Raw genomic sequence first — 27,405 nt, forward strand, 5'->3', positions numbered from 1 at the left:
TCAAAAGGTATAAAGTATAAACCGTTTTGTCTAAAGGAGTCAATGATAATATAAGACTATAATGAAGGATCCCTTGTAAACATATTTTTTGTCAAACAATAGAGTTTCTGCAGAATAATTTCCAATATGTATTCTTCTCTAAAACAAAGTAATATATATATATATATATAACAACTTGCCAATTATACCATTAAACAACATCCTGAAACAGCCATATTAGCCAGCGGATTGAATAAATAAAAATTGTATAATCTTGTCATCGAGCTACTCTTGATGAAATGATGATTAACTTTAATATATTTAATGCGATCTTGAATAAGATTTTGTACAATTTTGATGGCTGTCTTATTACCACAGTGGAGATTTATAAGTTTATATAAAAAATATTTTTAAAAGTAACAATTATGATAATATTAAAATTATTTTACAAAGTATTTTTTATTTTAAACGAAAAAAAAAAAAACAAAAAATGGTTTTATGCATGCCGCAAACGAAAGGGAATTGCTTTGATAGTACGGCACCATCTCCATTCGGTCACCGTCCTAGTGGAAGACTGTGCAAAGACCTAAAGGGCTGTTTCTGCCAGCGCACGGGATTTCTATGAGACTCTTCTCCTCTCCCTCTGCTTTGTTTTTTTGGCCTGGATAACAACTTGCTTTGATCTCGACATTTCTGCTTCTGTCGTCTGTCAATACCAACCAAATCAAGGTAAGCTAGCTAAATTAATCTGCTCTTCTTTTTGTTTGCAAATAAACTTTTGCATGTAAACAGTAGAAAGCAAATATGGGTGTGCCTCCTTAGTTCTTTTGCTGAATGGAGAAATAAAGAAAATTCAACTTACCAAGTCAAAAGCTTTTATTACGAAGAACTGCTTAAACAACAAAGCTTGAATCTTTATCTTTTTTTTCTTTTTAATGTCGTGATTTTTATGCATTCAAAGGAACAAGGAAGGTTCTTGTTGTATATCAAGGCTTAAATTGTGCAAAATCCTTGTATAAGTTTAATTAATGACTTCTGAGCTTTTTTGTTGTAATCCCATTATGGAGCCATCTGCTTCAGCTCAATGAAAATCGCTCCTTTTTTTTTTTCTTTCTGTAATTTTTGTTTTTACGGAAGTGGGTTTTATTTAGTGATGAAGAATCTCTTAGAATTTGTTGCCTACATTAATGAGAAGTTTTATCGCTAGTTATTGAGATATTGTGTTCGTTTGGATGCTTATTTGGTTTCTGGGTTCAATTCTCGGTTTGCTAACTACTTTTTATATGGTCCAATTTAATACCTTCAGAATATTACTCCGATAGTTACTTGAAGAAGTTTTCAAATTCGCAGTAGGAATTCTGACTAACATATTGATTAAAAGGGGAAAATCTTTTTTTTTTTTTTTGCGTTATCCATATGCATGTGCCTAGCATATTGATTAAGATGGGGGAAATTAAAAAAAAAAAAAAAGAACCTTTGTAATGCGATTATTGTTGCCATCATCATTTGACTGACAAATTCCTTTATACCTTTTCCCTTTCGAAGTGTCTGGTTAAGCAAGAATACGCTTACGGGAAAGGAATTGCATAATGACGTGATTTATGGCTTATTTTTGCAGGGCTGGGAATTGATTTTGGTGGAGGCATTCATTCGTCTAAGCAATCTGGTGATGAGTTGTTTATTTTCATTTTGCAAAGGGAAGGGAGTTTCAATAGCTAGACAAACTCTAGAAGCTGATGATGGTATGCAACTCAAGGGTTAAAAATTTATTAGCTGACACTATTATTTAGTTTGAGAATTTTCTGAATCGATTTCTCACAGACCTACTTATCGAGCAAAAGTTTCTGATATGAAATAGCAGCTGTCACATAAGCTGCCCACAGCATGATTCTCTGACCTGCTTTCCCTTCGTTTTTTTCCCTATCCTTTTCTTCTATGGAAAAATGGGCACATTCCCTCTCACACGCATGCACTTCATGATCATTGTAAAACTTTTTCTCCCATTTGTTTTACATGTGTGCAAAAGCTTATAATGGATTTATATGGTACAGAGGTTTCGGGGTCACAGAACATTTGCTGTTACACTCATAGGGAATTGCAAAGGGCAACTGACAACTTTAATTCAGCCAATAAAGTTGGAGAGGGAGGTTTCGGTTCTGTCTACAAGGTGATTTTACATGCTTATGTCTTTATGAAAAATCTTGAAGGGATTTCGAGGGTTTTAATTTGTTACTATTAAACTTATCCTTTATCTGAATTCCAGTAATTTAATGGACAGGGAATACTTAAAGATGGCACCGTGGCTGCCATAAAGGTACTGTCAGCTGAATCAAGGCAAGGTTTACGGGAGTTCTTAACAGAAATAAAAGTGATAGCAGATATAGAGCACGATAACCTGGTTAAATTGTATGGTTATTGTGCAGATGGAAACCATAGAATTTTGGTCTATGGCTACCTTGAGAATAACAGCCTTGCACAAACACTTCTCGGTAAGCACATCAATCATCCATGGGTTTTGTTTTCAAACAGCTCAGGTTATATTTTCCCTTTATCCTTAAGGTGGAGGCCATAGCAGTATCAAATTCAGTTGGTCTACAAGGCGCAAAATATGCGTTGGAGTTGCACGAGGGCTTGCATTCCTTCATGAGGAAGTCCAGCCACATATTGTTCATAGGGATATTAAAGCAAGTAACATTCTCCTTGATAGTGAACTGGAGCCCAAAATATCAGACTTTGGTCTTGCAAAACTTTTCCCATCCCACCTGACTCATATAAGCACAAAAGTTGCTGGAACTACGTAAGTTCATAAACTTGTTATATTTGCTTCTCACAGGTATTGTTGTTCAATGCATTGTAAAATGAAATGCAACTCCTGTTGCTTTTTTATGATCTCTAGCAGTTTGTTTTGCTAGCGTCTAGCCTAATTGCTGCATAGTGTTCTGGATAGGTTGATTTGATTGAATGATGTTCCTATCTAGTACCTCTAGTACCTTAAACATGTCATACTATTGCATCTTATCTCATAATATTTCCCTTGTTATATCTCTGTGGGGTGGGTGGGATCATTTAACATTGGTTCATACCTTCTTTCAAAATCTGGGTTCACAGACTGTTACCATACTTGATTTTTTATGATTTCTAATTTGTTGGAATAATCTCTATGCAGGAATTAAATTGTGACTTGAAAGCTACTGTGGAGCCAGCCAAAATATGTATTATGCTTATTAGAAAGTGAAAATACAAGTCTTCGATGATATGCCATAATGTTTATAGGCATCGATAAACTGTGATTTTCTTTTTGCGTATTTTACTGAATTGTCATGTTGACACATTAAACAATTTACTGTTCTTGTTGCACATGTGCAGAGGATATCTGGCTCCAGAATATGCAATTCGAGGTCAGCTGACAAGGAAAGCTGATATTTACAGTTTCGGTATTCTATTGTTGGAAATTGTTAGTGGGAGGTCCAACACAAATTGGCGGTTGCCCACAGAAGAGCAATGCCTGCTTAAAAGGGTATGGGGCCTTCTGAAACTCACTGCAAATTTGTCTTAATGATATTAAAGAAAATTCAGATTTTGTTTTTAATAGAGTATGAAAGATGATTCTCTTTAACTAAAAGCAGGGATTCTTTCCTTGATAGCTAATCACTATCAAGCAAATCCTGGTTTAATTTTGTTCCAATTTGAGTTCGAAAAACGTGTAGACTCGTAAACCAGGTTCTTGATTCCTGCATCTAAAATTTATTTTTGTGATGCTTTATTTTCCTGAAGTGATATTTCTTTGTAGGCTGCATTTGCACCTCTGATATTCTGGGTATAAAATTCAAATCAACCGGGCCATGTTTCCAAACTAGCTGGGAGTGGCTACATTGATTTCCATTTTCTGTTGATTTCATGTTATGAACTAAATCTCATCTTCTGCATTTTTATTTAGAATAACACTGCAACTGATCTTTGCAGAATAACTTAAAGTATCAGCCAGCAAAACACTCTAGAATAATTGCTCATTCTTGTTCCATGTTGGGTGGATCCATTACCCATTTCAAAGTAGAAACATCACTCCCATCTTCAACCTACAATTCTGCTTCTTGACCTTTGAGCTTTGTGGTATTTTAGGGAGTCAGTATACAGTCAATAGTTCTTATGAAGCACTGGTCTTTCACTTACTGTCATGCTCTAGTTTCATAATCCTTTGTTCCCGATTCCTTATGAAGGTTTAGCGATCCTTTCAGTTAATCAACACCTTATGAGCATAAACTGTGCAATAATCTTGTTTCATTTTCTCCAATCAAGTCTTAACGGATTTCAAAGTAGTTGTCCTCTGAATTTGTTCACATAGAGATCTTGTCAAGTAAAGATGCAATCTGCAGGTATGGGTATTTTATGAGAAAGGGGAGCTGGTTAACTTGGTGGACACATCGTTGGGAAGGGATTATGATGCTGAAGAGGCTTGCAAGTACCTGAAGATAGGTCTTCTTTGCACCCAGGAAGTGTCAAAGTTGCGTCCCTTGATGTCTAAGGTTGTCTTGATGTTAATGGGTGAGATGGATGTGAATGACAAGATATCAAAGCCTGGCTTGCTGTCTGAATTCAGGGGTTTCAAAGGTGACAAAAAGCAGAAAGACAGAGACCAGATTGACAAGTGGGAAACGAAGAAATCATCTCCAAATTCAAGCAAGCTCGAAGGTTCATCTTCTTCATCAGGAATGGCCACTTCATATGCTACCATGACCTTCAACTCAATATATGACCGGAGCAATTAACAGCGATGCCCAAGTTTTGTTTTTGGGAGCAAATGTAAGTGCATACTTTACTGTCAAAAGCAATTTTTAAAACAAGTATTAGACAACTTTACGGTAGCTTCCGTGCGAGTGACAATCTCCTTGTAAATTCTTTTATAGAGAAATACCCCCCCTCTTTTTTTATTCTGTTGAATACTTGAATATAACTTTTTTAAATCTGATTTTTTTTTTCAATCAATATACTGAGGTCTTCTATTATTCACTGTGCAGTATAGTTTTTAGATCTGGCCTGGTGGCCGGCCCAGTCTAGAATCCAGATTTTGAGTTTTGACTGGGTCGTCGGGTCAAATTTTTTTTTTTTAAATCAAAACGATGTCGTTTTAGTAAAAAAAAAAAAAAAAGCAATAGGCTGCAACTGAGTTTTTTATCGGGTCTTGTCGGGTCGCTAGGTTAACCAACTGGGTCACACTGGGTTTTTTCTTTTTCTATTTTTTTCAACTCAGCCTGATTCCAACCTTGAATTAACCAGGTTTCGGATCGACCTGTTAGGTAAAGCTGGGTTTCAAAACTATGCTTTATAGGCGTATGTCTCTTTACTATTGTAGTCTTTTATTGTGTAAAGTTGGTATGCAGCGTTGTACGTGTTTGATGTCTTGTAGTTTAAAAAATAATTAAAAAAAATTTAATTATAGTTTTTTTTTAAAATAGATTTAGAGCTAAGTATTTTAGTTTATAGAAAATTAAAGTTTGAAATGTAATTATGTATAAGACCAATTACAAAATAAAAAAGTTATTTAATTAATTATTAATTTTTTTATGGTCGGATAAAGAGTAGAAATTATATTAATACCAATAAAGACTTTGAAAAAAGCTTGCAACAATTAAAAATTAAAATTGCCATCCTATTGATAGTTGCCGACCTCAACTCCACCTGTTACTGTTACTGGGTAGCATCTATCTATATCCATTAAAGGAGGGCTTGAATTTTGTTGTGATGATATGTAAATAAAACCAATAAAACTAAAAGTGATTAGTCTTTCATTATATATACAGAATTATTGTATTGTGAATGAAAATAATGTAATAATTATTTTTTTTATTTTAAGATAAAATCATTAAATTAGTTAATAGGATAATATGACATTCACAAGGTTTATTGATTATCATTAGAATGATCGAAGACAAATTAGTTTTTAATATTTTTAAAAGATAATAAAATAACTAAATTATCCTTAAAAAATTAAATTATTATCTAGGCTTTTTTTTTTAATTTTTACTTTTTAAAACATAGTAGAATGACTAAATTATCCTTATCATCATTTTTTTAAAATTGACATCCAATGATATTTTTATCTTGTTTTTTTTTTTTAGTTATAATCAAGTTGACTAAGAAGTAATTTGATATTTTAATAATTATAAAGTATTAGTTATAAAGTAAAAGTGGATGATGTGTGCAATGTTTCTTGATAACCAAATGCTGACTTCCACAGTGACAAATTGAAGTTGTAAACCAAGCTTTTCTAGGTGGTGAGTCGTGTGTTGGTGAAAGATCAATGGTGTGGCTCCGACAATTGTTTTTTTCTCCTTTTTATTTTCTCTCTCCTTGCCTTGGATTTTGTGTTTGGCCTTTCATAAATGTGTATTGTCATTTTGTATTTGTATCAATTTCAATTATTATTATTTTGATTGTTTTTGCTTTTAATGCCTTTTGAATTGATTTTATTTTCAATTTCATCCTTTAACATTTGATTTTATTTAATTTTTGTATTCAATTTGATCCTCATTCTTTTGATTACTATTTTTTTTTTTCTTGATGTATTTTATTTTTTTAATTTCACCCCTCATTATTTACTTCATTTAATTTTTATACTAAATTTGGTCATTTTTTTAATTGCAATTTTTTTTAGTTTTTTTATTCTTTTCTTGATTTATTTATTTTTTTAATATCATCCCTCAATATGTGGATGATCGAAAATTTTACTTCGTGATTTTCTCATATTTTTCTTCTATGTGGTAATTTTGGTTTCATTACTCGGTCATAAGTTTTGAAGATTAGCCTGATTTGATTTCAGTCTTTTTAGGTTTTTTTTTAAATTATTTTTTCTTAATTTCATTATTCAACACTAGAAATTATTGGGCTTTGAGTTTCATGATTTTTATTTGTTTTTGTTTTTATCTAGTTATTTCAATCTTATGTCTTAGGTCACGAGTTAGTCAAGTTAACTCGGGTTGACTCAAGATTTTTTTATGTTTTTTTAATTTATTTTTGTTTTAATTTCACCTTACATCATTTAGTTTGCTTAAGAGTTGACATCAATTATCTTATTCAATTGTTTTTGTATCAGATTATCTCGGTCTTATGATTGGACTGTGATTTTAGCATTTTGATTAGAGCTGTTTTTTTTTTTTGTTTGTTTTTTTTTTTAGTTTGTCCATTCATTGTTTGATTTGTTTGGTAGTTAAGTTTAAAATTGTTTTTATTTTTTTTTATGAGGTTATCTTGTTCTCATTTAATTTTTTGCTTTGATATCAAATAATATTATTGAGACCTTCTAAAAATATTTAGAGGGTAGGTTTTTTATAAAATTCACAAGTATTTTTTTTTTTCATTAGTCATTGTTGGGTTTTTTATGTTGTTGTTAGTGTTGGAACTTGACTGAGGCTCTAGTACCATTTTGTTAGAAAAGAAAAAAAAAAGAAGAGTATGTACAAACAAAAATATGGTGGAGGCATACTGAGAAACATATTATATAAGAGGGAAAGTATATAACTTATTTATATCATATTACTCCTTTAAGAGAGAAAGTTCAATTGATTTAAACTAAGATTATAATTCTTTCAATACATGTACTTAAACTAATATTGTAGGCATAGTTTTAAAGAATTAAAAGATAATGACATCTTTAATAATTATTCATGCACCTATAATAATTAAATAACTTCATTGAATATAGATTTCAAAATTAATTTCAATATTCCCCTAAAATTTTGAAAATCTCATAATTAAGCCCAACATTCTTGAAGTTTGGTATGTGTCTGAGAATTATCTTATTATAGTTGGGCACCTTTCTCATCTCTTGACAAAAATATTTTTTTTTATATATATTTTTGGCAAGTGAAATTGGTGGCCACTAATTTTTGGAATTTTCTGTTTTCATCTTTAGAAGATCTTTATTGGATCTTTATTCGTAGTCACTCCATAGTGAAAATAAATTTTTTAATAATTAAACTATTTATTTAATATTTTTTTAAAGAATTGGTTTAATAGTTAATAATTAAAAATACAAAGACCATATATATGTGTGTGTGTTAATGATAAAAACCTCTAATATATTACCATTTGAACATTCCATATAATTACTTATAAACATAGGTAAAAGTTAAAACAACATTTTTAATATCATACCATTTTTAAGGATGTTGCACATCTAAAAAAAACATACATATGGAAAGAAAGTATCATTATTTTTTTACAACACACATAAATAGTCATTTCAATAAAAAAAAATATCTTATCATTTTTATTTAAAAGTAAAGTTACTTTGATTATATGATATAAATAAAAATAATTAAATATAAACATAATAATATGATAAATATGATATGAATTGTTTTTTTTTTTTTTTTAATTTTAATTACTTATAATTGAAAACTATAAAAAACTTCAAAGAAAATAAAACTTGATAAAACACTAGGCCTTGTATTTTATAATATATATATATATATTATAAAATTGAAAGGAAGAGAGAAATTATCCCTTTCATCTCTCCTCTCTACCAACTTTAACCATTTACACCTTTCACCTGCCATCATAAGCTCCTCCATGACATCCCTAGCAACATAACAACCTGTGATGGCTATAAATAAATAAAAAAACTAGAAGAGACAAAAACAAAAAAAAACAATAATAAAGAAAAGAAAAAGAGCGTACAACCAGACTTTTAAACTATCTGATCTCCTTTTATCAATGGTGATGGCTTACACCACTACCACCAAGAGGAAGGCCAGGAAGTGGCACAACCTGCCAGGTAGGCCATGCACCTCCCATCTCCACTATAAAGCTAGACTAAGCATTGGAAACAAGGTTGTCCATAATAGACAATATTAAAGACAAAAAAGGGCAAACTTTGAACAACCAGATCTCCTTCCACTGCCGACAATGACTCACACCGCCACCAATATTAAAAAAAAAGGGGAGGCATCTCATGGATTAGACTGCACTCCTCCTCTTCTTAAGATTTAGATGAACGACACGACACAATCTGAGTCACGCTGCCAATTTTTTAACATTGTTTTGCCACTTTCACATACTGTTTGAATCCCTTTCGACCCCCCTTATCCACTCCAAAAGTTCTATTTTTAACTTTAAATATTTTATTATTAATTATTTTGATTTATGGTTGATTTGGATGTGTATTGTGATGAAATTTTTTAAATTGATCAAATTTTGAGATGGATTGCTTATGTGCAGACATTTGAATTTTTTCTATGTTTAATTTTCTAACATGATGTGTTTTGTATATAAATATACATCGTGAATGTGTTTCAAAGTGTTTTCAAGTCTTTTTGGTTTTTATGCATCTAGACCGAACCTTTTAAAATTTACATCTTGCTCATGTTTAATGCTCTTGGTCATTTCTTTGTGTTTTTTATGCACCATTGTTTTTAACATAAAAGTATAAAATCCATACTCATACATGCATTTGCGTTGAGTTTTAGAATATGTTTATAAAACTCACTAAGGGTTCGATCCATATTAAAAGGCCCTTATGGGTTGACATTCCAAAACTCGTTTCAAAAACTTTTTCGTTTTAAAAACCACATCAAAAAATACATATTTTTGGCATTCACTCATATTGTTTGAGATAAATGGACGTGTAACAAGCTGTTATCTTAAATGTTAATAAAGAGTAAATATATCAGTCTCTCTTGTTTTAAAACATATCACTTTCCAAATTTTAAGCTTTTAAAATCTAATATTGATTGATGACATCTAAGTGTCAATAAAGAATATTAATTTTTCTCAGTAAATCCAAAGTGTTCGTGTCATTAGATCTTACCTCAAAGCAGATTAAACCTTAATAGTTACTACTTGGATATTTAAAACTAGTATATAAAAAAAATCTCATTTAGCTAAAATTGCAAGATAAACAATGCAACTTATCGTAAGTGGAATGCTTAAAGATGATAATACTTTTTCTTTAACATGACCAATCATTTGCCTTAAAACTCTAAAGACTAGTTAGAATTTTCTAATGATCATAAATACTAAATAACAACTCTATTTTAACGTAATACCGATCTCTCTTGTTTTAAAATATAACTTGCTTTTTAAATTTTAAGCTTTCAAATCTAATATTGATTGATGAAACTATTATATATAAAAAAAATATTTCCTTATATAGGGTATAGGTATTTATTATTAAATTATTTAATATATATGAATTTTTTTAAAGGTATACTATATATATATATATATAGCTTTAAAAAAATATTGGTTGTTATTGCTATCTCAAAATGTGCAATGCACCCTCCCTCTTGTGAAGGGGACGCTAGGAAAATTTAGCTTCTTTGTCACAGAAAAAGTTGGGCATGAGACATTGGGTTCGAACCCCTTTTGGTTTAAAATAAACAAGCTATGCTGATAATTGGTTATGATTTAATTGAATTGATCCTGCCATTAGAGCATTCTTTCAGCTTGCTTGTGTTCCCTGTTGTCCCCTGTAAGCAAAATCCATGGAGACATGTCGATCAAGTTAAAATTCTTACTCGGTAACCAGAAACTGGGCAAGCTTCGTTCAATCAAAGCATAAACATGAATAGATTTTCTTACTATAATTATATTTATTACAGGTAAATAGAAAAGTATATAAATTGTGTACACTGGCTTGATCTGTCCAAGAACAATGAGTAAGAAAAGCATTGACAAATGTTCGATCTATAAGTTCATCTTCTTGTGTAACATCTAAACCACAAAATCACATAGCATAGCACTCTGTACCCAATGATAAAACCAAGCATCACAGCTAAATTGCTCCATTTTTGTGAATCTTTTAGACCTTGCTGTCTTAGGAACCCGCTTCCAGAAAGATTGCATCTCCCTTTATCATACACTAAGCACCTCTCGTTGCCTTGCTCTCCTCCATATTCATTTATTAAGAAACATTCAAACGGGTACTTGAACAAGCTCAAATAGTGCATGAAAACCCAGTAACTAGGAATCTTACTCTTTGTTATGAAGTACCCAGAGAACAGGAAGAAAGATCCCATTAATCCTGAAATAACTGATGTCCCCATTATGAAGTTAGGCACTAGAGCACTGAAACAAGCAACGAAAGAATTTGACATCAAAATCACCATCCACACCACTAGAGAGAAGTAAAGAAATCCGTAGACTGACATCCTCAAACCAACTAGCCAATAAACTGGGGTGGAGTAGAGAAGAGCAACCATTAAAAGGAAAGGAAGAAAGATGAGGGTGTTAGATAGGACATAAGAAGAAACCCTGTAGGCTCCTCTTGAAGTCTCTCTCATTAGTATTCTTCTTTCTTGCAAGAAAATAGGCAGCCCTTCAGTTGTGGAAGATAGCAAGAAGGTGAGGCTGAAGGCAAAGAATCCGATTCGAGTCTGCAAAGCGACCTGTCCTGTTTTCTTTCCAACATTCAAGAATATGGTTCCGAGTATGAGACCTGCCACCAGTGCTTGTATTACTCTTGTGGCAAATAGCTGCTTGGTTCTGAAAATGTTGCTGCAAAATCTTTGCCCTAGAATCGAAACCTCCTCCAATATAGAATTGGGATAGCAGAGAGGTTTTTCTTGATGATTGTTGAAGTGCAGAGTCCTCGCGATGTGGCCTTCATTATGTCTGATCTCATGAGGGCATTGATTGTTGAGAGACACTGAATTTTGCTTAGACAGGCTTTCTATAACATCCATAGAAAACTCAAGCACATTGACATGGAGAGGAATTTGATGACCAGAAAACCTTAGTCTCTCTTCAAGGAAATGCAGCGAGCCATCATGGACAGCATATCCGTTGGAAAGCAAAACAAGCCGATCAAAGAGCTCAAGGATTCGAAAACTGGGTTGGTGGATAGTTAAAACAATGGTCTTACCCTGATTCAACACCATAGACTTGAGCAGAGTCGCTACATGAAGAGCTGATGCTGAATCCAGACCTGAAGTTGGTTCATCGATGAAGACAACAGCAGGGTCGTGGACTAAATCAACTCCAATCGAAACTCTACGCCTTTCACCACCAGAAATGCCCCAGTCTGATCCCTCACCTATCCTTGAATCTGAAACATGTTCGAGTCCGAGCTCCTTCAGTAGCCTTCTCACCCTACTAGCGGCCTCTTTTTCCCCTCCTGGTAGCCTTAGAAGTGCACTGTACAATAGTGTTTCTTTAACTGTAAGCAATGGAAATAGAGAATCATCTTGAGTGACAAACCCGGATAGTCTCCGGAAATGTTTGGCATTCATTGGCTGGCTATTTACCAGCACTTGACCAGAAACTTTACATGAAGATATCTTTCCAGCAAGGATCTCTAGTAACGTGGTCTTCCCTGCTCCACTAGGACCGGCAATCGCAGTAATCTCGCCAGGACTAGCTGCACAGTTTACATCCCTCAGAATGAATTTAGGAGCTCTTCTTGGGGTCCCTCCACGGTAAATAAAATCAAGCTCGTCGAGTTTGCTGCATAGCTTGTAGGACAGATTTTTGGTTTCTAGTCTATATGAGGACGTTCTCTGGCCACCAGAAACCGGTGCCTTCACTGGCAATTCCATCGCGAGGAAGGAGGTCTAGAGAAAGTTGGAAGCGGAAGAAGATCAAAATAAGAAATGCAAGACGTGAGGAGTAAAGACAGGAGAAGGAGATGAGCTAACACACCAAACAGGGTGCTAGACCCCAAGTTGAGCTTGCAAAAACAAGAGTAAAAATGGCATGCATTGGCTAGGGCAGCTTACGCGTTGGGCTTGACTTGGTGGCGCTTTCTATATTGGTTCGGGGAAGCGAGGATCTGGTAGGGGTTTGGAGAGTTGCAAGAAAACACAAAGAAAGAAAGGAAGGGATGGTGGTGAAGTATTTTCAGGTGAGCTGATTGTTGACTGTGTAATGTTGGTGCTGGTGGCCTTACAATCTTCCCCACCCTAACCACCAGCTCAATAGTAGATTTGACGTAGAATGACAAAAATGGCCTTAAATATCTAATCCATGCTAGCTAGCTAGGATGCTAAAATGGTCAATTTGGGACTTGTGTCCTCACTGGCAAGGAGATGACTTTTAATTAGGCAGGACTTTCAATGGCTAACTTGGGATTAATGTAGCTCACGCAAGACTCAAATTAACGACGGAATAGATATTTTTTTCCCCGCACTGTGTCGCGGAACTCGTTAATTTTTTAATCTTTAAAATTAATAATTCTACCCGTAAAACCACAATAAAAACAATCCTGAGTAAAATTCTTAATCACAAAAAATAAATAAATTAAAACAATAAAAATCAAATCTAATATAAAAATTATGGAGGGACTTAATCAAAAACTATAAGAAAAAAAAAACTAAAAAAATAACAACTAACAATGAATAAAAAAACAAACAAAATAAAATGCCGAAAGAGAACATTGAAAGAAAAATAAAATAAAATAAGAAGCAATTATAAAAATGAGGACTAAATCTGGAAAAAATATGAAATAAAATGTTGAGAGATAAAATTGAAAGAAAAAAAAAAATCAAACCAAGAAAAGGATAAAAAAAAAAAAGACACAACAATCAAGAGAATGAATATTATATTTGATATAAAAACAAAACAAAATCAAATGGAAAATGGAAATGAAAAAAAATCTAAAAGATATCCAAAAGAAAAAGGAACATAATTGATTTTTTTCTCTCCATAATTTTTTTATATCAAAATAATATAATTTTTCTTTTTTGGCTGAATAAAAAATCAAGCAATTCGTTAAGGGAAAATCATGTTAACACCTGTTGAGTTTTTTTTTTTTTTGCCTTTATTTTTTTTTATCAAAATAATATTATTTTTACTTCCTGCACTATAAAAAACCTGATTGACCCTAGTAACCATGATCACTCGACCCAACCCGTGACTCGGGACATGATGATGGTCGACTCTTAGATTAAGTTTTAAAAGCATGATAAAACAATAAGCACCAAATATGAAATGAAAATCCAATGAAAATAATAAATGAGTGATTAAATTGTCAAAAAAACAATTAATCAGGAAGAGAATTGAAAATAAAAGGAATTGCAATTATGTGAATGGAGATCAAATTTAACAACAAAATTAAAATCAAATGATTAGGGATTAAATCGAAAAATAAATTCCAATTAGAAAAAGATTAAAAGAAAAACAAATAGAAATAAAAAAAAATAAGGATTAAATTTGATAAAAAAAAAACATAAAAATCAAATGTCAATAGATGAAATTGAAAAACAAAAAAAAATCAAATTCGATACAATTAAAAGATTAAAGATCACTTTGTAACTTTACAAGGCCAACACATCTTTTAAGGTGGATGATAGAGCAAGTAAAAGGGAGGAGAAAAAATTTCATCGGAGCTTCGCTCTGCTGTGAATACTGACACCTTAAAAGGGCAACATGACGCTTAAAATGCCATCATTGGATGACTATCTTATCCTGAGCCAATGATGGATCCTAATGGCTACCAGGAGGTGCTTCACGCACTGCTAAAAAGGTGTGAGCACCCTCTCTTGTTGTCGTGTGCTCTGCACACACTAAATATTTTTTTTTTAATTACAAAAAGACCAGAACACCCATGAACCCAAGTGATAATTCAAAATAAACTAAGGTTAAAAACTGAAAATGCCCTTTTATCTTAGGCAAGAAAAGGTTGATTCCAAGGATTATTCGGTAATTACATTGTATAAATATGTTACATAGACCATAAGACCATCGACCCATGTGATAATTGTAAAAAAAAAAAAAAAAAAAAAAAAACAAGGTTTGAAAAACCAAAAATACCCCTTGCCTTTAGGAATTTTGTTTTATCCCAATGGCTATTTGGTAATTACACTATAAATAAGATATATGGAAATTCAAAAATGTTCCTCGTACATGACATAAGATTTTCTATGTGTTTTTTTCTAAGATCATGGGTGTAATTATATCATGTAAAAAAAATGTAAAAATACTATTCCACTTTTATACGTACTCTATCTTTTGGTATTTTTGAAGAGCAAAACAATTATTTTACTATGAATTGTATTATATATAATCAACAATAAAACTCTGATTTTTTTTAGTTGTATATTAAATCTGTAATAGCACAACTCTCTAGAAGAAGGTGTTTTGATACTTGCACATTAAAAAAATTAAAAAAAAATTAATTTAAAACAAAAAATAAATAAATTTTAATAAAAAAAATTCAAAGCCTCAATGCCAAACAAAAACTAATTCCAAACACAACCTTCTTGATTTACATTATCAATACCATTAAACAAAGAGATTCATGGTGATCTATGATTTACTATTATTTTCCAATCAAATCTAAATGGCTAAAATCATCATCTCCACCTCACATATTCACCATTTAGTTAAAAAAAAAAACTTTTACTATATATTTTTTTTTTTAAATTTCAATCCATTGAACAAGGTTTATCTAAAATTGGAAAAATAAGTGATTACTCAATTGAAAGGGTGAGCATCGTAAAGGTGGATAATGATATTAAATAAAAAATAAAAAAATAATCATAATAATGAATTAGATAATGAAAAAAAAAGTATTTTAATTGATTAAGATAAATTTATGTATTTAAATTGTTAAAACGCGAGTGACCAGTCAATCAATCAAAGTAATAGAAGATGGGCTGAGCTCGGAAGGTTTTAAATAATTTGAGGAACATGTTAACTGCTGCATGGTTGGAGTCCAATCTGAGAAAATAGCCCACATCTTTAGAAGGCTGGGCTTCCTTCTTCTATTGCACAACATCCGTGGCCCATTCCGAAGCCTATTTTACTAATATTATATATTTACAATAATTCAAAAGTAGCTAAATAAGTTTGCCATACTTCCTTTTATTATAAATAAATAATTTATTATTTTAAAAATATCAGAATTTATTTTTTGTATTACTGGAAAATGAGAAATTTTATGTTACTTAGAAAAATAATGAGAGATTGACCATTATAAAATTTATTTTACCAATGATATTTTATTATTTATTTATTTTAAAAAAATAAATACAATTAAAAAAAATAAATTCTAATTTAAGATATTTTTATAATTTTTTTTGTGTATTATAGGTTTTATATTTTTTTCATATCGGTTATTTTTTTTAAGATGGATTTTAAAATTAACTAATAAAATACTATTAATTATTTTTTAAGTATAAATATTTACTTTTTAAATTTATGAAAAGTTATTACTTTGAAAATATAAATTATTTAAAAAATATATATACTTTTTTTATAAATAAGAACAATGAAATTCACCTTAAGATCATAATAAAATTTGAATAAAATTAAAACTCATAGACTAATAAATAAAATTAAAATTAAACAAAAAAAAAAAATCTTTTAAAGCGTATTTGAGAGTGTGACTATAATTATTTTTTTAAAATATATTTTTTTATTTTTTAAAAATTATTTTTGATATTCATACGTTAAAATGATTTAAAAAATATCAAAAAATATTAATTTAAAGTAAAAAAAAAAAAAAAAAATAAATGTTTTTAAAATTAGTTTTGAAAATATAAAAATAAATATGGCTTTAATTTTAACACGACCAAAATGCCATTTTGATAAACTTGAAGGACATTTCTCTGTCTCCCTCCATAAAACAACACCAAACCCCTCTCTATTAGGGTTTCTCCAATCCAGAAAATGGCGACTTCACTCTTCACTCGCTCTCTCCTCCTTCAAAAACCCACCTCACAAACCCTAATCTCCTCCCTCCTCTCTCGCTCCTTCACTTCCCACTCCTCCAGCTCCACCGCATGTTCCTCCTCTCTCCTCCGCCGATTCCTCCGTCCTCTCTCCTCTGCAACCAACATCAATCGCTCCGTCTCTCGGATTTCAATCAGGTCGTTTTCTTCCAGTCAGAAATCGTCTTCCCTCAACGACCCAAGCCCTAACTGGTCTAATAGACCTCCAAAAGAGACTATTTTGCTTGATGGCTGTGATTTCGAGCATTGGCTCGTCGTTATGGAAAAGCCTGAGGGAGACCCCACTCGTGACGAGATCATCGATTCTTATATTAAAACGCTTGCTCAAGTTGTTGGCAGGTAATTTATTAAAGTTTAAACCTTCAATTTGTTTCTCGTTTAATTTAATTATTTTTTTCTCTTTTGATTTTGTTTGATTTAAGATTGGTTTTTCTTTTGCTATTTGAAATGTTGGTATTCGTTTTAGCAATCACTGGTTTTTCTATTGATTTACTTTTAGTCTATTTCTATTGAAGTTAATTGGTTTAGTCATTTTCTAGTGTATTTGTGTTTTGTATTTGGTTGCTTATTATTGAGGGGTTGTGCGCGTGCGTGTTCGTGATTTTTTTTTTTTGGGTTTCTTTGTGATTATTTATAGTGCTAAATTTTTTTATTTGGTACGAGTGTTTGAGGTTTCTGATTGTGTACCTCACTAATTTCTGGAGGGGTTTGAGTGCATTTTAATAACACTCCTTTAAGGATCAAGAAGTTTGATTGCTTAATTGTTACTGTATCTGACTTTGATGAGAATTGTCTTTTATAGTTTAACATTTCAATATTTGGTTTTTGTGGTTTCTTTTTATATTCTCCAAGATGCTTTTAATTTTGGAATTTTATATTTTCCATGCCTTCTTTTTTTAAGTGCGAGGATCGCTGTATAAAAACCTCTGATCTTACCAGAGCAATCCGGAAAGAAATGGGTTTTTGTGATGTGTGAGGTCTTGTTAATATAATTATTGTCGCTGTATGGCAGTGAGGAAGAAGCAAGGAGGAAGATCTATTCAGTTTCTACTCGATGCTACTATGCCTTTGGAGCTCTGGTGCCTGAAGAGGTTTCTTACAAGATTAAAGGTATATCTGCTTTTAAGAAGGGGCAAATGCAAAGGGGGCTGGGAATGACCCTGACCTTCCCGAGGATGAAAACTGATCCCCTTACCCTTAAATAATATCATGCATTTGGTTCATTTTAACCCAGAAAACAACTTTCAGATTGATACTTAAAATATGTTTTCTTAACCTAGATGCATCCTATAATGTAAAACTACCTCCCTTTACTTAAAAAGATGACTATCGGTCCCTTTTTTTCAAGAACTGATAAAAATAGTTACCAAAAATGGAAAATTTTGCTCACCTTTATTTTTCCTAAGAAAGCTTTTCTTGAAACATGTTCAAGTTGTTTTAGTGGAAAAAAGATCGGTTGCTGCTTTGAAGTGATTGGTTTATGATGTTATTTGTTTTTAAAAAGTTTGAATGTGATGGATGTGTTCTGTTGGTCACTTTTTCAGAATTGAAAAATGTCCGTTGGGTTCTTCCCGATTCATACCTGGATGTGAAGAACAAAGATTATGGAGGTAAGTAGCCTTTTTCTTTTGTACCTTTGTATGTTATACAAATTTATATTATTGTAAATGCATGTTTTTCTGCATTGAGTAATTGAAAGTTCTGTGTGCATCTTGTTTTAGTTTTTTTCTATCTTTAAGGAAACTTTTGGATCAAATGTGATGTGCACTAAGAAATCATGCTGAATATCTTGTCTCATTCTATGATAGTTGAAGCTCATTCATTTCAAGTTGGATGCAATAGTAACACTTCTAGATCTTGACCAGATGCAGAGTGTACAAGAATTTTTTGTAAATTCACTAGGGTTTTGTCGGTAATATTTTCCAGGATTAGCTTTGCTATGTAGTTATCACATTTGAGTGGCAGGTCTTTTTTTTAGGAAAAAAATAAACGGGTAAAAAAATTGCAGAACTCCATCAGGATTGTATCTTGCCAAATATTCTCTGATGCATTGCCAATCAACTGCATTTGCTTGTTAAAAATAGCTTCACAACCTTCATTTTTAAACATAATTCCACACAGAAAGCTGCATTTTGTCTTTTCTTAGTAAGGGGATGAGGGATACAGATTATGGTGCCCTAATTATGTTCTTGTACTGTTAGGCTTTTGTTTGATTTCCACTGAGTCACACTAGGAATGAGTTTTTTCTTTTCTTCGAAACTGTGGTTATGAAAATAAGATCTAATGCCTCCTTTTAATCATAAGTCATGGCTTTTACTATTTATTCTTTGCCATTAATTAAGTCATGACACTATGCTGTATATTATTGTTGCTTGATGATATTTTTCTATTAGGGGAGCCATTTATTGATGGGAAAGCTGTGCCCTATGACCCAAAATACCATGAGGAATGGATTAGGAACAATGCGAGGGCAAATGAAAGAAATAGGCGCAATGATCGACCTCGTAACGTCGACAGATCAAGGAACTTTGACAGAAGAATGGAAAACATGCAGCCGCGAGGTGGAGCTCCACCTCCTCCTATGGCTAACCAGGCTATGCGAAACCCTGCTCCCAACATGGCTGGACAACCACAAAACATGGGCAGACAAGGTGCACCACCGCAGCCACAAAACAACTACAGGGGACCAGGTGGACCGCCACCTAGCAACTATAATATGGGTGGACCAGGTGGACCGCCACCTAACAACTATAATATGGGTGGACCTCAAAACATGGGTGGACCAGGTGGACCGCCACCTAACAACTATATGGGTGGGCAGCAGAACAATATGAGTAGGGTGCCACATAACATGCCCATGCAAAACTACATTCCTCCGCAGAACAACATGCCCCCGCAGAACAATATGCCCCCTCAAAACTACACCTCCCAACAACACAACTACATTCCTCCGCAGAACAACATGCCTCCACATAACAACACAGGAGGATGGTCCAATGACATGCCTGGAAACATGCAACACAACATCCAGAATGAGCCTGCCAATGGCGGTTACCAAGGTGGACCATCAAACTACCAGAACAGTTACCCTCCAAGCCAGGACGCTGTGTAGATATGCAAGATATTTCAAATGTCTAGGGCTTGTTCAATTTTTCAATGATGTTAGACCCTGTAGCAATTTTAAGGATAGGATTCAGTACCTGGTCTATCTGTTGGAAGTTGAAACCTGCCCACAGTTATGAAGGTAATGCTTTAAAAAAGGATAGAATCGTTTTTGCCTACCCTGTGTTTTGCTGCTGTTAGCTTGTGTCATATTGCCTTTCATGATGCTGTTTCAGACCTGGTGTAATGCCAGGTTTGATACCTTACAAGTTTAAGGTACAAGTCTGCCCTGATAGCTCATAGCTACGTTGTTTTGTGTCTGTTAATTTTCTCATTCAAATTTCTGTTGAGCTAATCTCTGCTGATGTCGACGCATTCCTTGTCATTTGTCCACAAGATTGAGCTTGCCTTTAAGCACTAATCTCCACAAATGGATTTTCTTTTCTTTGGATGAACACAATTTGGTTGTTTTGACACGCAGCGTGAATGTGATGATATCCTATAGAAATCAGGAAAGCTGAAATGGACTTTCTTGAAAATTAACTTCTGACATTGATAAATAGAACAGTTAATGAGCTCGTCATTCTCACGGTCCAGGGATCCTCCCCTTACCCATGTTTAGCCTGGGGGTAGCATCTTAGAAAATCGACAATTCATCTCTTGCCATGCTGCCGAAATTGGTTCTTAAAATATTTTCCCTTTTTCGTGGGTTATGAACTTTGTTTCCACCAGAACTTTAAACGCATAACAGCGCAAGTTGCCCAACTGAGCTCTCTTGCCTTGAAGGATGATATAGAATTCAACTAGCTTAGTGTATATCAAAATTAGCAAATAAATAGATTCAGACAAAATGCGGCTGCTAGGGAAGAGGGAAAGGGAAGAAAGATAAATATAGTTGAAAATATTACAGTGGGGCATGGAAGAGATGTTGGGTTTCTATTCTTTAATCCTTAAAAATAATACTTCGATGCAATAAGAATTTTATAATTATAATAACTTTATAATTTTATTTGTAAAATATTTTTGTTCCATGAACTTTAACTTTACTCTATATTTCATTAATTAAATATTTAATAAATATTAAAAATAAATAAACTTTTATTAATATATTAAATACATTTACACGTTACAGTAGAAATAAATCGGAGTGCTAGTGTCAATTCCAGTAGTTATCCTTCATAGAAAAGTCCCGGATTTCATCCCTTCCCAGACAGCATCTGTGCAGGGGACGATTGCTCGAGTGTCAGCAACAACAGCAGGTGGATGGAAGTCATAATAGGGAAAAATGCAACTTGAGTTTCAGTTGCTTCACAGGATGCAACTCTCTGCTCACTGTATTCATCTCAGCAAACGAGTGGAAAAGATGGTGTTGCCAAAGCTTTCCTAGTATTGGATTCAGTTTTTTTATTTTTGGCAGCTTGGATCTGCTCCGCAAGTGAAGTTTCTCTTGGAACCTTTTCTCTCTTACAAATCTCTGCGTTCAGTTTCTCCCAAGCTCGGCTAAGGGAAGGCGATGATGCCCCTTGACTAATCATCTGATCATCAGTGGATTTCTTTTTTCGAATCTATAGAGACAACATATAGCCCTTGTAAAGACAAACATATATATATAAAAAAAAAAAAAAAAAAACCATCAATGTGGAACAACATTTGATGTATAGGACCCACAAAGCGTGGTCTCATGTTGGAAATGCTTGTTTAATGCAGAAGATACCAAGAACAAAGATAGTAGTTGGATCATACGAGCATATCCAACATCTACATATTAGGCTTTAACAAAAAGGATTATGAGTAACTAAACAGTGTACATGATAGACTGCTGTGTCAACGTCTTCCATAGTGTGGCTCCAACATGATCGATTAAAAATTAATTCTAAGTTCTAAATATATGATTCCTAATCCATGAAGTCAGTAAGACTCAATTATTCCTAATTCAATTCTTTGTATCAATGTGCACCCCAAAAAATCAAATTTCATATACTTCTCCTCAAATTGATAGTGAGATTTTTCATGTTGCACTGTAGCCAGTAGGTTACCTTTGTTAATCTCTTCTTAAGTGTCAACTTTCGGGCAACAGATGACTCTTCTGTTTTTTCCTTTGATTTTCTGTGTGCCTTCCTCTTTGTTTCTTCTCTTTCCATTGCTTTCTCTTCCCGCTCTTTTCTCTTCTGAGCAACCCTTTCCATCTTTTCTTCTTTTTCCTTTTTTTCCCTCTCAACTTTTCTCTTTGCAATCTCCTCTCCCTTTGCCTTTTCCATGGCACCCTGAAGCTGCTTGAGAGTTATTTCTTTTTTTATTTTATCGTAACCATCCCAGTCTAGCTCTTGTTGGTCAATGCCTCCTTCCTTAGCTGCTCTTGCTATTCTTTGAGTCCATGAGAGAAAAAAAATTTCTCTCAGCCTTTTCCATTTCAAACGTTTACCCCAAAGTTGTCTGAGCGAAGAACTTATCTTTGCCCTGATCGCTTCACTGCAAGGAATTTGTTTGAATTGTGATTTTCAGTTGAAAAACTTGTGTGGCTGCAGAGCCTATAGAGGTTATAGAATACTCTCAGCAAATATTAAAACCCTGAAATTCTTAAAAGTTTCACTGAGTCAGAGTCAAGCTTCCTCGTTCAAAAAATCATCTACTGAGTTAACTGAGCATAAACCATATCCAAATTCATTACTATAAGCTTCAATTTGAGGTCATTATCCACGTAATATTTTAAGTGGATATAGATGGAAATGTGGTTATGTAGAACATCATGTATTTGGCAGCCCCATTTTTTCACGTATAACTTTCACAACATTTGTTGAGTATATTTATAAAGATATTGGAGAGCATAAACTTTACCTATGAGCACGGGGATGCCCTGACATCTTCTTCCTAACCTGAAAATTGAGAGGAAATGAAATCAAGTTTTAGAGGAAAAACAAAAGTAATATACAAAGTAGGACAATTACCTGTCAAAAAGGAGAGAGAGGGGAGGTGTGCTTGTTACTGTCTCAGATTCTATGCGAAATAAATAATAATCAAGCAAGAAAAAATGAATTCAAAGCATTCATCTGTTTGGTAATGAAAAAAAAATAAAATGATTTGTGGTATGAGCTTTATTTGCTATTCCATGAGATGCAGCATATATGAGTTAACATACTCATCAGTGAAGATCTTAAATTTGAGGAAAAAACTGTTTAGTACTATAGTTAAACCATGCAATATGAACCCTAACTATTCCAAGAATTCCCTTGCACAGAAGACAAGCTGTAAAAAAACTAACTAATCCTTACATGACTTCACCTGGGGGTTTGTCAAGGCTTCAATTGTTCTTTGCTTTATCAGTGCACGGGTCTCTACAAAATAAAAGAAGTTAAAACTACAGGATTAATCAACCTCATTAAGCCTTGAAGGGAATTATTTGATATACACTTACCTGCAGTATGTTTTCTGCCTTTGTTCCATGGAATCCTCCCTTTGTTCCCATGTTTTTTCTTTCTTTTTCTTCTCTTTTTGGGAAGGTCATTGATAATTTCAGCGGAGTATTGGCACCCATCCGGTTGAACCTCCTCACTGATAGTCTGCTTCTCAGCTGGATCAAGAGGAATTTTTGACTTGTAATGCTTGCTAGAACCTGTAGTCTCTCCGACATCATCACTGATTTGCAAGGCTACAAAATCATCAATTCTTGGGAAGGTACTAATAGAAGCATATGCGGGACATATTTTCTTCCTGATTGATGTACAATTGTTTGACTGTTGTGCATTTGGTTGAAAATGTGTGTATTCCAACACATAACGCAGAGTTGGCCATAGAAGATTGTTTGGAACATGGCTGCATGTTAAATGGGGAACAGACAATCTCCTGAGAGATGGTTGAAAGGAAAAAGAGTCACATATTTTATAGAACTATCTATCCAGATACAATTGTCAGATCCTAAGCAAAACCATTCATCCATGTTGCAAACATCAATAATTATTATGATTGCAAGGTATGCAGACAAGTTCATGTTCTTTTATTTCTACAACCTCACCAAAATGTCAATCTGGAGAAATCCTTCAAAGAATTTTGTAAGAGAATAGAACAAACTTGAAAAATCATTTAATTTGTATTTATAACAGGTGGCATCTTAAGTTCTGGAGATACATGAATATCAAAAGAAGGGTTGCTAAAGAGGGTTCCAATAGGTGGCCTCGTATCATGATCAGCTCTACGAACATTTTTTCCATCTTGAGTAGTTTAAATTGTTTCTCAAGTTCTACACAAGTCAATGCAATCAACTAAAATCACCAAATATAACAAAGCTAATTCAGAATAGTCAATCAAAATCTACTAATGTGAGCAAATTTAGAGGGAATTCCAAGTTCCAGCCCATTTATTGCACACTCAAACTTCTTTCATGTTAAAAAAGTTGAATCAAGCTGATGGAACCTCATGAAACCATAGCCTGTGCTTACATCCAAAATTGACAGATAATGCCAATAAAAACAATGACAGTGTCGGTTTTTTCTAGTTACAGCAATGCAGCACACTATCAATGCTAACAAAAGCATGCATTTTCATAGAATAAAATAAATTCCACTCATCAATTCAAAGAACAGTCAAAACCCATATTGAAACCAAACCCACAATGAATTGAAGATTCTATTCACTTTTATCAATAATTTTCAGGAAGCCAGACTCCAAATTGAGAAACAAGAACAGAATTTGAAGCAAACCCATTTCCAAAAACAAGTCCTTAAGTATACAACTAAGACACAAACTTACAAATGAAAGAATGACATTCTCAATGCATGTTCTCTGCTCCAGAAATTTCTGCTAGTGAGAGAGTGAGATAGAGTTCCTGTGAGGTATACTTAAGCCAACTTTTCTATTCAATTCTGAAAATGTGAAAGTTTAACAACAAATTTATTAAGCTGAAGTTTTTATTTTTATTTTTTATTAAAAAAAGGGTGAGATAGTGAAGCAGAGGAGAGCGAGAGGCAATTGATGTTGGCCAAACATTTTGAGGATTGGATATATTCTACAGATAGTGTTTTTATGCTGTGGTGGTAAAAAAAAAATTGTTTATAAATATGGTAAAATAATAGTTTTGTTTTTTAAAATTTATTTTAATAGTAATAAATTAAAATATAATAAAAAAATATTATAAAATTAATTTAAAATAAAAACAAAAAAGAATTCAATTTTTTAGAAGACCGCAAAAACAAATAAAACTTCCAACTTGTTTTTTTTTTTTGTTTTTATTATTTTAAAAATGTTTTTTTTTTATATTTCTTTTATTTCAAATTAATATTTTTAATATTTCTAAATTATTTTGATGTTTTAAAGTAAAAAATAAATTTTAAAAAATAAAAAATATATTATTTAAATATATATATATTTTTTAAAACAACAAATATAAAATATCAAATTAAGGCATTGTAATATCCCTGCAAGGATGAGAATAGAAGTTCGATCTCCTGAAAGCACATTTATTGGGAGGAGCAGCCATGAACCACAAATAGGACTAGTCTCATAATTTAAAAAGGTGTGAGGATACCAGAATTAGAATAATAAAAACAAAAACCCATTTTCCATTTGGATTTTAAATATTATCATTATCGTCTCAGAAAGTTTTTTTTTTTTTTTTGTCTGTCTTTTTTTAGACTTCGACCGAGATAATATTGTGGGGAGGTAGCCTACTTTTCCTATTATTGTTTTTTTTTCTTATTTTATTTTGAATTTGGAAGGCTGTAGAAGTTTTCAAACTTGATCAGTTGTAGCCGAAACGACGGTGTGGACAATTCTATATTTATTACTGTCAATTGACACGATCAAAAGCTTGATGTCTTTTCCCAAGTGCAGGAGTGTCGAAGTAATAAATAACCCGGCAAGACCGGGGTCGAACCACAGAGAGGTTAATTGTATAAATTATAAATAACAAAGCAACAACAACAACAATAATAATAACAATAACAATTACAATACTCAGTACGTGGCGTTGTTACACATGAGAATGATCCAAAAGACCGGGTCACAGGTTTCCAGCCTATATACTGAGTTTATGAAAAGATCAAAGGGATATATTACAGAATGTAAATAACAACAATAACAATAATGATAATAACAATAGTAGTAGTAGTAGTAGTAATAGAAGAAGATGAAGAAATTAATGAGAACTTTGAGTTGGAAGATTAATGTAAGGATTAACCAATGATAAAAACGAATGTCAAGGTTAGAGGATCCACTAATGGTACTTCAAACAAGTATAATATAAACTCTTATTACTCAATTGGAAACCACACATAAAGGAGGTTCCAATCAGATTATAAATTGTTAACATGATTACATTAGTTATCTTATTCGAATAAAGCTAATACTTGTAAATGTTGGCAGGCATTCATGATTATAACTTATGTTAACAACAAATCAAGTCCCTTTCATAGCTCAGGTGTCGGTTATACCATACAGTATGGGCTATGAAAGTACCAAGTATTTGTTGTACCAAGTGTTATACAACATAAATCTAGATTAATCATTTAACAAGCAAAGTATTAAAAGTGAACAAGATAACAAATATAAAACATGTTAGTATCCAACGTTAAGGTCCATGTTAAGTTTATATTATACTTATTCTTACACCATTAGTGTACCCTTTTCACCTTGACATAATTAACTTAGCTAAACATAATGAAAGAAAGAAACATAAATAGACAAGATAAGAACATAAATGAGAAAGAAGTTAACTAAGTAAAAGAAAGGAAATGAAGTGCATAATCTTGATATTAATGAAAGAAAAACATAAGCAATACAAAGAGAGAAAGCAAGAGCATGATCTTGATCTGGAAACCAAGATGCCTCAATACATGGTAAGTGCCTCCTTTTATAGGCCAAAATTTGGAACTATTGATTTGTTGACTAATTGATGAGTGGGTGGCCACATCTTGACTAGATAACAATCCTTATCTTCTTGTCTGATCAAGACGTCATTGCTAACATCATAATTTGCCCAGAATCCTCAAGAATGTTCTAGGAAATTGTCTCAGCTTTCCAACAAAAAAAAGATGAGGTCATTTGGACTTCTAGAACTCAAGATATGGGCTGAACACTAAATAGTGTTTGGGCTGCAGGACAGCTTCGGACTTCTTCGTTGTTCCTTCAATTTGGACTTCAAAACGACCTTTTCAAAATCTTGGGCTCCTCATGAAAGTTGTAGGCTTTTGTCTTACCTTTCCCTCCATATAAAGTGGACCTAAATCCGAAATCTAGAGCTCCAGATATGATCCAATTACCGAGCAATGTTCCGGTTTGGACTGCACCGACATCTCTTTTCTAAGTTTGGCCATCTCTTTGTCCTTTAACTTTCAATGCTTAAACTCATCAATCAATCCTTTTATTTATGTGATAGTCCTGCATTTAAAAATGAGCATTTACCATAAATTAAGGTATCTTATAACATCAAACTTGTTATTATAAAACATGCTTTAGTTAAGGAGTTATTGATACTTCAAGTGCAAAATGATGATATAAAACCTTGATAAACATGCACTTTTAAGTACTAATCACACCCCCCAACCAGCTTATTACTAGTCCCTAGTAATCTAAAGCGTTAAAATAGAGAAACAATTTGCAAGTTCCACAAAGCAAGGCATTCATCATTCAACTTCCATTAATCTATCCAGATAAACAAACTCTCATT

At 32.8% G+C, this 27,405-nt stretch overlaps 4 protein-coding genes across 8 annotated transcripts; 2 read left to right on the plus strand and 2 right to left on the minus strand.

Moving 5' to 3' along the window:
- The first annotated feature begins 521 nt into the window (after window positions 1–521).
- LOC118038226 (cold-responsive protein kinase 1) lies at window positions 522–4,982 on the plus strand. 3 transcript variants are annotated; one of them, XM_073412044.1, is made up of 7 exons: window positions 522–708; window positions 1,598–1,736; window positions 2,031–2,146; window positions 2,258–2,468; window positions 2,539–2,776; window positions 3,346–3,496; window positions 4,353–4,982. In XM_073412044.1, the coding sequence occupies exons 2-7, from the start codon at window positions 1,649–1,651 to the stop codon at window positions 4,743–4,745; spliced, it is 1,197 nt and encodes a 398-aa protein (XP_073268145.1). In that variant the 5' UTR covers window positions 522–708; window positions 1,598–1,648; the 3' UTR covers window positions 4,746–4,982. The 3 variants fall into 3 exon arrangements, with proteins under 3 accessions (XP_073268145.1, XP_034900439.1, XP_034900440.1); XM_035044548.2 differs by having other exon boundaries at window positions 524–708; window positions 1,598–1,721; XM_035044549.2 differs by lacking the exons at window positions 522–708; window positions 1,598–1,736 and having other exon boundaries at window positions 1,756–2,146.
- Window positions 4,983–10,528: 5,546 nt separating this feature from the next.
- Window positions 10,529–12,799, minus strand: LOC118038225 (ABC transporter G family member 10). The gene has a single exon (XM_035044547.2). The coding sequence runs from the start codon at window positions 12,510–12,512 to the stop codon at window positions 10,671–10,673; it is 1,842 nt and encodes a 613-aa protein (XP_034900438.1). The 5' UTR covers window positions 12,513–12,799; the 3' UTR covers window positions 10,529–10,670.
- Window positions 12,800–16,506: 3,707 nt separating this feature from the next.
- Window positions 16,507–19,927, plus strand: LOC118038224 (uncharacterized). Of its 2 annotated transcripts, XM_073406391.1 has the most exons (5): window positions 16,507–16,985; window positions 17,659–17,756; window positions 18,191–18,256; window positions 19,040–19,336; window positions 19,376–19,927. In XM_073406391.1, the coding sequence occupies exons 1-5, from the start codon at window positions 16,585–16,587 to the stop codon at window positions 19,756–19,758; spliced, it is 1,245 nt and encodes a 414-aa protein (XP_073262492.1). In that variant the 5' UTR covers window positions 16,507–16,584; the 3' UTR covers window positions 19,759–19,927. The 2 variants fall into 2 exon arrangements, with proteins under 2 accessions (XP_073262492.1, XP_034900436.1); XM_035044545.2 differs by having other exon boundaries at window positions 16,508–16,985; window positions 19,040–19,927.
- Window positions 19,928–20,826: 899 nt separating this feature from the next.
- On the minus strand, window positions 20,827–24,727 carry LOC118038223 (uncharacterized). 2 transcript variants are annotated; one of them, XM_035044544.2, is made up of 6 exons: window positions 24,492–24,727; window positions 23,161–23,558; window positions 23,028–23,080; window positions 22,584–22,621; window positions 21,785–22,217; window positions 20,827–21,313 (listed from the first exon to the last, which is right to left on the minus strand). In XM_035044544.2, the coding sequence occupies exons 1-6, from the start codon at window positions 24,506–24,508 to the stop codon at window positions 21,092–21,094; spliced, it is 1,161 nt and encodes a 386-aa protein (XP_034900435.1). In that variant the 5' UTR covers window positions 24,509–24,727; the 3' UTR covers window positions 20,827–21,091. The 2 variants fall into 2 exon arrangements, with proteins under 2 accessions (XP_034900435.1, XP_034900434.1); XM_035044543.2 differs by having other exon boundaries at window positions 23,161–23,588.
- Window positions 24,728–27,405: the final 2,678 nt, after the last annotated feature.

This window comes from Populus alba, chromosome 1 (assembly GCF_005239225.2).
Source record: "Populus alba chromosome 1, ASM523922v2, whole genome shotgun sequence".
Lineage (NCBI taxonomy): Eukaryota > Viridiplantae > Streptophyta > Magnoliopsida > Malpighiales > Salicaceae > Populus > Populus alba.

Coding starts and splice junctions, on each gene's coding strand:
- LOC118038226 (XM_073412044.1), top strand. CDS start 1,649: ATGAGTTGTTTATTTTCATTTTGCAAAGGGAAGGGAGTTTCAATAGCT. Junction 2,469..2,538: donor CCTTGCACAAACACTTCTCG/GTAAGCACATCA, acceptor TTTATCCTTAAG/GTGGAGGCCATAGCAGTATC. Junction 3,497..4,352: donor AGCAATGCCTGCTTAAAAGG/GTATGGGGCCTT, acceptor TGCAATCTGCAG/GTATGGGTATTTTATGAGAA.
- LOC118038225 (XM_035044547.2), bottom strand. CDS start 12,512: ATGGAATTGCCAGTGAAGGCACCGGTTTCTGGTGGCCAGAGAACGTCC.
- LOC118038224 (XM_035044545.2), top strand. CDS start 16,585: ATGGCGACTTCACTCTTCACTCGCTCTCTCCTCCTTCAAAAACCCACC. Junction 16,986..17,658: donor CTTGCTCAAGTTGTTGGCAG/GTAATTTATTAA, acceptor GCTGTATGGCAG/TGAGGAAGAAGCAAGGAGGA. Junction 18,257..19,039: donor GAAGAACAAAGATTATGGAG/GTAAGTAGCCTT, acceptor TTTTTCTATTAG/GGGAGCCATTTATTGATGGG.
- LOC118038223 (XM_035044543.2), bottom strand. Junction 22,218..22,583: donor GGGCATCCCCGTGCTCATAG/GTAAAGTTTATG, acceptor AATTCCTTGCAG/TGAAGCGATCAGGGCAAAGA. Junction 21,314..21,784: donor TTAAGAAGAGATTAACAAAG/GTAACCTACTGG, acceptor TTGTCTCTATAG/ATTCGAAAAAAGAAATCCAC.